The following is a 9963-nucleotide window of genomic DNA, read 5'->3' on the forward strand; positions in this document are numbered from 1 at the left end:
ATTTTAATATGATGACCGGAATATATCACGTTTGTCCGGTAATTCGAAATCTTCCCGGACACGATGTCCGGCGGCAAATTTTTCTAACGGAAACCCTGGCCTATACGTGAATATGCATTTCATTTGCTGAAGAGTGGCAACGTGTCCTAAAAACAAACAACAACTGAAGATGGCTGCAGTATAGGCTTAGTAATGTATCACCAGGGAAGATGGGTCACAGACTTCAGGCAGTTAATGCATGCAAGAGGAACTTTCCTTATCCTCCCTCCTCATGAGGCAGAGAAATGTAAAGATATCTCACACTTATGTGGGTTTTTGGTAACAGAATGACCCAGAGACTGGGCAATGATTCTTAAGATTAAGGTAGACGGTAGATGTTTTCTTAGACACTTTCCACATGTTTGATATATCCCATATGATGTTTGTTTTATTAGTTTTGGGATCTGGCAGAACACATTGTTGGTCAGGGAGGCTAAGGACTTTAAAGCCCGGTACACACATAAAGATAATCTGATTTTGGGCCGATTTTCCCCCTTCCGACCAAGGACAGCAAACACCCGATTATCGGATGGCTCTAAAGATTATCCTACAAGATTATCCTGTGGTGTGAGGTGTGTTAAGAGTCCATTTCTCCCGACAATCTGCTCAGATATTAAACGTGTTCTATATTTACGACCAAAAATCCTCATGTGTGTGGAATTAGCGGTTTTAGACTGTGGCTAGGCTGGAAAGTGTCAATCCCATCTGGCAACCCTGCTCCCGAGTCCGATTGTGACGTGGATGGAATGTAGCCAATCAAGAAGCAAGCTGACTTCTTCTTTTCGTTCTTCGGCACTTTATATGCCCTGTCGCACATGGCTGCCTCGTACAGGTCAGTCAGGGTACTACGTTAGATCACGTTTGATCATGCAAGATTTCTGGCTTGGGGAACGAGACTCTCTAGACTGTCATAACGACAGATCTTTATGTATGTGGGGTGCTGAATTGGGAATATCGGCGCACACCACACACAATACGTTCAAAACTGTTCACTCCATGATTTTTTGTCTTCATGTGTGGATTCATAAATCCTTATGTGTGTACTGGGCTCAAGAAAGGGACATCTTCTCCTCTTGGATTCACTCAGAAACCACCAAGCCTGTTCCTGCTCATACCCAGGGTGACAGATAAACCAACTTAATCCCTGCTAGTAGGTGAGGTCAACAGACACACTAGACGCTGGCGCCCGTTGGGAAATAAACCACTGGTGGCAGCTGACAACGCCATTGGTTGTCTAAGGACTCAAACCATGGCACATTCCTATAATTACAGTAACTTATTATTACCTCACCCTGTTTGCTTCCCGTTGAGTGGTAGCATATGAGGTACAGTTGGTATATAGGACAGGAGGGACTGAAATAACTATACAATGTCAGTTGATGTCAGTCAAAGCAGACATCAAAGCCAACATATCATATATCAAAGAGGGAATGAACGTACAAAAACTCAATCACTTTTGTGTCCTCACAAACCATAGTAGGACAGGTGACACATGAGGAAGAGATGATGGTTATTCATAACTCTTGGCAAAGAAACAGATGCCCAAATAGCTCTTGCTAATTCAATCAAAGTGGTTCTAAAACACAGACTGTGATTCTCAATTCAGTTGGTGAGACCTTTAGTGTTCAAACAGACAAAGGAACAGTCATGTGATGCATTATGGGATACTGGTGACCATAAGTGGCTGGCCTGGGAAGCTGGGTATACTGTAGGTTAACGCTTGCACTGAACTGTTTGTCCTGCAACAAGCTGAAGGGAAAACGAAAACAGATTATCACAAATCTAGTTTCCCTCACAATGATCTGATGTAATGTAAACTTTCGCTTGGTTCTCCCAAAACTCCTCATTGAAGTAGAACATGAAAGCTGAGTCAAGGAAGACTGAATGCTTGTCGATACTGTCTTTAGAAAAAAGTGCCTTTACATACCGCAAAAGTGCCTTTACAAGATCATTATAGACTTTGTCACCTAGAAGCATTGCTGCTTTCCCCAAAATGCAGCATAGACACTAAACTTGATAGTGATAATAATTTATATTTGTCTCTAGTCAGTTCACTCCTGAATGGCTGCATTGTGGTCCCATTTTGCTTGGTTCATTTTTGGCAGTGGAGCAGTGACTCCATTTATGTGCTCACCTTTTACATTTGAGTATACATTACAACCATGAGTATGACATGACCTGCAGATGGACCAAACTTAGCTTAAACCCAGGAGGTCTGACACTTTACATTATACTGTCAACGGTTGTTTCCAAGGTAATTGAAGAGGGTCTTAGACCCTGAATATGACCTGAGATTAGAGTTGCAAGGTAAAGAAATACCACCATTCTACAGTTACGTTTACCGTTCACAGACAAAGGCTGGTGTGTGTGTGTGTGTGTGTGTGTGTGTGTGTGTGTGTGTGTGTGTGTGTGTGTGTGTGTTACACTCTAGGCACTTCAGTGACCTTGAATACAGTACAATACTGCAGGTTGCACATTTTACTTTACTCAGGTAAAGTGTAAGTACAATATTCACTGCTTGTTTACAAACATTCTTCTTAGTGTGCGAAAAAGTGTAAATGTAAAGAGCAATTAGATGTATCGAAGAGGACATCTTGCAAATACTGCATCTCTATAGGTGAGACAAGGGCATGAATGAACTGGAAGATTCGTGTCTAGGTGTTATAGGTGAATAGGTGTTGTCTTATAAACCAAAGTAACACAAACCACAAGACATTAAGGTATAGTTAATGAAATTAAAACAAAGGAAATCAATTATGAAAAATAACAACTATTGTCCATTCACCATTTCTCTCATTTTGAGGCAAACATACCAATATGAAGAGGTCAACAAATAATACATTCAATATTCCATATACATTTGCTTCAAAATAGTAAACTAAAATATAGTACATTAAACCCTACAGTAGTACATTAGAAGACTATACACACATACCTTGATCGATTTCTTCACACTGGAAAGAAATGTCTTAAACATCCAAGACGACAACCCCCACAGATATCCTGATTGATGTCTTCTCACATAATCAAATCCCTCCTTTCTTAAAAAAAATGGCTGCCCCTCACAGTGTTGTCCTTTTTTGGATGAAGCAGAAAGTCTGTATCCTCAGCCAAAACACACCTGTCTCCTCTCCATGCTGGCCGCCCTTTCCGCCACTCCATTAGAAGGTGGGGGAAAAGTTCTATCCAATTAGTGTTCGCTCACAGGGACTGGAGTGCGGCCACGGCTGACCTCAGCACAGAGCCCAGCCTCCTGCCCTGTCTGCACTAAGCTGCAGTCACACTGAGCTGCAGTCGCACGGAGCCCTGCAGCTGCTCCATCCTGCTCCTCCAGTAAGTATCGCTGCTCGATGTGAGCATTTGTAAAGTTATAATAGACTAGAGGGACTTGTTATAAATAAATACAATACATATAATTGAGTCAATTCACAGGTTCAGACTTTGCATTCGGTTTACTTCTTAGTACTGACCATACTGTACACATGTGTACAGTTTGGCACAGCGTTGCATGGAGAGAGCAATGTACAGTAGCCATGGTAATTTGACAGGCAACCAGTAATGCAGCCTCCTAAACCCCCCCTGGAGCATTTATCTAAAAGTACAATGGAACGTCTCTGAGTAACTCGGTATGCATCCATATCATACACCAGACACAGTATGACACATTACACCAGCTCCACACTTGCCGTGCATGTGGGCAGCCAAGCGTGTGTGCCTGGCACGCAGCGTCTCAAGTAGAACAAGTTTTTATTTGAGACACAGGGGAGGACACAGGCCAGTATTGTTTCTGTGTTAGACCTTTATCTATGATGATGACCTCAAATGGCACATCTGAGTGAGATTATATCACAGCAGCGAGTATACTGTCAAAGTGGAGTAAATGTCTTTTTCACTATCTTTTTAGGAAGAAAATGATGTACATGACCCTTTCCTCTGAGATATATACCGGTAGTATTACTTCTCAATGATTTAGCTAATGTCATGATCATGAAGTTATCATGCATCATATTACATATGTCTCATATGAGAACAATCCATGCTAGCTCAAAGGCAGAACATTGAGAACATGTGGAGAACATTGATGCCAAAAGATAAAACAAAATGGATGTGCCTATCGTACATCCTGCAGAACTTTCCTGAGTCTATTAAAGGCTCTTCTTCGTACACATGACATGCTGAAGAGAACTGCAACAATCTATCCATTCACCCACTGCCTGCCTACCAAGCTTACCTAATCCATTTAGCCATTTAAAGCCTCCACAAGTCAGAGCACTCTCTCTCTCTCATTTCTCCCTCCCTCCTTCCTTCCTTCCTTCCTTTCTTCCCACTGCATGTGAATGGCTACATGGGCACCAATGGTCAAAACATTGACCGCCTCCTATGGGTTCAGCTGTGCTGTATATCACCTTAGTCCACCAAAGGCACATCTCAAACAGCTTTCAGACTGCTGATTCTCTCAAAAGCCACAGCAATCCTACAGACTTCATAAGTAGCAGTATTTGCAGTCTAAACAGTCTGAGCATAATCTGCTGATCTATAATCTACCAAGATCCACCATGGAAACCGTCTCTGGGCCTTGAGGTAGTCACACGGCTTGACTACACTGCATGAGTTTAATGATTCCGGTCTGTTTCAGACTCTATAATATTAAGAGCAAACCAGTGCATAGACTTCCCTGTGGATGTAAATAGCCAAAGGTTTTTTAAAAATGAGGTGAATTTAACAAGGTCATAAACCTGTTTGGACGAGAAGCCTAGTTTTATTCATTTGGCTGATTTATTACAAACAATATCAATGGTTATACTCCCTGAAAGGCTGTGTTCCACTGCGGTTGAGAGTATAAGATTTACAATAGATGTGAACCCATGAGGATTTCAGTTAGGCTCTCCCACCTGTAGTACCCCACAGCCAAACCAAAAACTGACTTGGGCTACGTTCTTTCCATGTCTGGATGAAAGTGAGGAGCATTCTCAAGGAGACACTGGAATGGCCTAAAAACAAGCCAAAGTATGGTACAGTATAGTGGTCAGCTGTGTATTGAATTTCACAACTGACTGCAATTTAACCTTAATCTTAATTCCCTTTGCTGCCATGAAGAGGATGGAATATTGCATTTTATGTTGTTGGTTTTTTTTTTTGATCGGGAGCATTCTTCCACAATGCCATCCAGACCACCCACCTTGGAAATCATGGTGTTCAAGCGGATTGCCTGTTGGGAGAAGCTTGCTGGTATGTGTAATGAAAGATAGAGAACGAGCATCCAGACTTCAACCCCTGATATCAGATGCATTTGGACACAAGCATCACACAGCATCACACACACAGGAAAAACTAGAAAGTGGATTGTTTTTCTTCTTCTGCAGTTGACAGTCTGACGGTATCACGATTTATTCTAACATTCCATTTTAGTGAGAAAAATACTTACTTCGGTCTCGTCTTCCCATATTTTATAATGTCAGATCGTGTCAAATGAAGCGTCTGGCAGAATGTCACCAAAACACTCTAGGTAAAAGGTGAGCTGATCTTTTAATCTCCTTTCAAATCAGCTGAGAAAACATTCCTGGGGCAGGCATTTTGAAACCAACCGCTAAATGTTCTCACATAATGTTCCTGTATGTGAATATAATCTTGCTACTTATGAAACCAATACATAATGTCAAGAGGAAACTTTGGACAGCATTTATTTTCTTTTTCACAACTTCAATGCCAAGGGAGATTCCTTGAGAGCTCCCTGAGGTTTAACTGTAGGTCATAACTGAGAGATCCACTCAGTGTCATTGTTGTTGTGTTTGCCCTAAGATGGGAAGGTTGGGTCGGAAGGTTGGGTCGGAAGGTTGGGTCGGAAGGTTGGGTATTTGATCCCTGGCTGAGTTCTACCAAAGACTCTAAAGATGGGACCCGATGTCTCGGCATAAGAACACGGACTGGGGGTAAGGCTCTGTGCCAGACTAGCCTCCTGTCCAGGGGTCGTTCTTGTACATTAACTGCTCCTCCTGAGACATCTACTACCCCCCTAGCACTGCGTCTCCTGAGACACCCGCTTTTCCCCTTCACTGTGTCCCCTAAGACTTCTACTGCCCACCTTGTACTGTTTCTCTGTTCTCCAGTGTCTATATATAAAAAATAAAAAAATAAAAACTTTTTCCTTCTATCACTGAGACTGCCAATGGCCCCGGGCCTGAGCTAGATTACTCTTCCTGATACGACTGGTGGATTGATGATTCACTTGCTTAGTCAAATGTATTGATTGTAAGTCGCTTTGGAATAAGGCGTCTGCTAAATAACAAAAATGTCAATGTAAATGTTGTACATTAGTTTCCACGTTACCCACTCCTGCCCTATGTCGGTAGCCTATATTTTCTAGTTATCCAGGCATGAATCCATATCTATCATTAATCTAGTTAATAAAGTAAATGTAGCAAATGACTCACTGCATATCGCCGTATTGTTACATTTTCACAAATCCACACAAGGCATTATGTGTGTATGTGAGGGCTTCTTTGCTAAAGAAAACCATTCTGAGACTGAGGCAGATAGAGCAAGTCAGACATAAGCAGATGGAGGAAGTGCAGCACAGAGGATTGTGTTGAAGGCTGCGGCCACCACCAGGGGTTTGAGTTGCAACGTTTGCAGGAAAAGCGCTATACAAATAAAAAGTTATTATTATTATTATTATTATTATTATTATTATTATTATTATTATAGGGTATATCATGCAACCAAATTCAGTCAGTGAACTTCCAATCAATCATCTCATCACAACAGTCTTTACTAACTAGGAGAAATCATTGAAAATATTTGTTTAAGCATCCAAACAAATTAGCTCACCTTTAAGTTAAGTATGTGTTGTGACAGTAGTGGAAATGTACCAGAGTACTAGACTCCCTGTCATCAACTACAATTACAACGCCCATGTCAAGAGGCCACACCTCTCTGTGGCTGCATTAAAAACAGGTAAGGTCCTCACTGAGGTCCTCACCTCAGGTCCTCAGGCTGTGCACCCCAGAAAACACCAATGAGACATGACAGGGCAAAGAGAGACCAAAATATCAACTAGGGTTGGACGGTTTTACGGTTAAACCGAAAACCAATGGTCACTAAAAATAATAAAAAATAAAATAAAACGTTTTTCATAAAAACAGTCATAAAAACAGATTTAAAAAGATATATATATATATTTGAGCTGGTGTGTCCTGAGAAGCGTCTAGCTTTAGATAACATTAGTTTGTCGAGAAATACTGTGGCGGAGAGAATTGGGGAACTTGCTGGAGATTTGAAGTCATTTATTGCATTCTCTATTGCTATTGATGAAAGCACTCACGTGACTGATGTAGCCCAATTAGGAATATTTATTCAGGGTATTGGATGCATTTTTGACTGTCACTGAGGAGTTTGTAATGCTGGTGCCATTGACAGACACTAACACAGTTAATGACGTGCTCGCTAGCCTTGTCGGGGCCCTGGACAGACTGGAGGTGGACTGGAGTTGTGCAGTCAGCGTGGCAACCGACGGCGCCCCATCAATTGTCGTGAAAAAGGCAGGTGTGGTTGTAAAACTCAGAGAGAAGGTTCGGGCATTCGATTTTTGTATACATCTCAATTATGTCAGCATAATGATTATAAGAACAAGCAGAGTTTGAAGGCATGCAAATGAAGTCAAGTGACAAATCGTGAGACAAGTAAAAAAAAACACCAAACCTCCACATCTGTTAAAACAGGCATCCCCATTTTTACCAAAGCTTTAAAATAAAAAACAGCAGCTAGACACGATAACCATTTGCTTAATGACCTCACTAGATCCAGGGAATACAAAATCAAAATGCCCAATGAAGTAACCTTTAATAAAATAAATCCTTGTGTGACGCAATTGATATGCCTTCAAAATGTTTAGCCTAAATCTTACTAGATGTGTTTTATAGTGCAGTGTCCAGAGCACAGAATGAACTCCATTGTGGGAGACTCGGACCCTGGAAAAGGATTTATGTGACTAATGATGGATTCCCTACACTGCCACACAGCACCAGAGAGAGAGAGAGCATAATGGAAGTCCACAGTACACAGACACCACACAATCTGCAACAATTGAGCCACTGTTGTGTTGTGACCCTTGATAAGGATGCATGCCGAGTTCATGCATGCATGCATGACCTATATAACTATTGTAGGCTTGTTTAGTCTTAACTGGAAAGCATGCCAATTCACCAGGATAGATATTACCCAGAAATACAGAGAAATACAGTCTATTATTAGTATTTAACACATCAAAATTCAACATATTTCCATTGCAGCTATACACATGAGATTTAGGCCAGACATTGGTATTAACTCAATACAACTCCACAGCTAAAGAAATTGCACTGGAAACTACACTCCAATTCGAAAATGGATTAAATCTATTAAAGTTATGAGCAATAAAGGGGAATGACACAGGAAATAAGTATTGAACACGATAACTGAAATGTATTTAATATTTGGTGAGGCCTTTCTTTCCAATGACAGCTTCAAGACGCTTTCTGTACGAAAAAACTTCTCTCACAGTGATCAGGTGGGATTTTGGCATTTTTCCGGGGGCCCACTGGGGAATCTGGATCTTCAGTTCCTTCCACACATTTTCTTTGGGATATTTTCTTTGTTGTTGTTTCTTGCAGGAAAGCTTGGTGATACCTGATTAGTTGACTTGCATTCAGAGGTGGGAAATCCTTTTTCAAATAGTGCAAGTACTTATCCACCAACATGCAGAACATGCTGCTTCTAATAAGCACAGGTAGAAGAACTCATTCGTGGCATAAGCTGGTTTAGTGCTTTGTCTTACTATGTTCAATACTTTTTTCCTGTGTCATTCCATTTTATTGCACATAGCTTTTTTATGGATTGGAATGTTACAATTTCTTCATCTGTGTAGTTTTATTGAGTTAATACCAATCGTCTGGTCTAAATCGCATCTGAATAGCTGCAATGGAAATATGTTGGATTAAAACATTGTTGATATGTTGAATACTTATTTCCTCCACTGTACCTTAAACCCATGCAGGACAGGTGCTTCTAAAGCACGTTTCCCCACTTGGAAGGACATACAGAATAACCTAAATCTCCATGACTGCCACATGTTATGTTATTCTAAAATGCCTACACGCATTCAAATCCATACTACTTGCATACTACACAGTCACAGCTGGATTTTTGCCAGCCAATTAGTCTGTCTGAACAAGAGCACGGTGCTCATCCAATACTTTATGAATCGCCATTGGAGATGGGTGATATGGTTGAGCTTCCCACAACAAAAACCTACGTATATCCATGGCTTCTATCAACAAACAATAAGAGATAAGTAGATAGATACGGTATCATATGTAAAATGCTAACTACATTTTTCTCCATCAAATCTGTGTCTCTGTCCACTACCAATGGATGGCATCCCAACCTCTTAGTGGGGATGCACTTGCAACTGAATCAGCAGACTACAGACTAATGAATCATCGTAATGCAGGACAGAGAGTTATCTTACCTTCACCCATCGGCACTTCATAGGAAGCGTTGTGAGATCCCTCGGGCATGGCACTGGGGCCTCAGAAACTGCAACAAACATGAAGAGGGAGTATGAGGACAGGAAACAATAGACATCAGATCATGAAAGACTAGATCGCCATGCAAGACAACAGAGGACCACCACAGAAGTTGTCTGCCACCACCCATCTTGTTCTCCATGACATACAGCTCATCAATCCGACAACGGGCCGTTATAGGAAGTCCCATTATCCTCCTTTTCCCCTCAAAAGAGGAAGCATAGCTCTGCACACTGGGATAATTAAGTGTGGGAAAGTTTTCAGTCCTGTGTCATTCTAAATAAAGTCTACCTATGTTTTTACAGCTTAGGTATTATCTTAGCTGCTGTGGCCTGGGAAAGTGCTAGAAAGTATATAGAAC

General features: G+C 41.2%; 1 protein-coding gene across 1 annotated transcript in view; it reads right to left on the bottom strand.

The window, feature by feature from the left end:
* Positions 1-9580, bottom strand: part of LOC308152391 (pleckstrin homology domain-containing family G member 3) — a 74050-nt gene extending 64470 nt beyond the window's left edge. Inside the window, exon 1 of the mRNA XM_080525359.1 lies at positions 9545-9580. Within this exon, the coding sequence (XP_080381485.1) occupies positions 9545-9554 (10 nt within the window). The 5' untranslated portion in view covers positions 9555-9580. The remainder of the gene's footprint in view (positions 1-9544) is intronic.
* Positions 9581-9963: the final 383 nt, after the last annotated feature.

The sequence above is a fragment of the Nansenia antarctica genome (assembly GCF_963989245.1).
Source record: "Nansenia antarctica genome assembly, chromosome: 3".
In the NCBI taxonomy this organism is placed as follows: Eukaryota; Metazoa; Chordata; class Actinopteri; order Argentiniformes; family Microstomatidae; genus Nansenia; species Nansenia antarctica.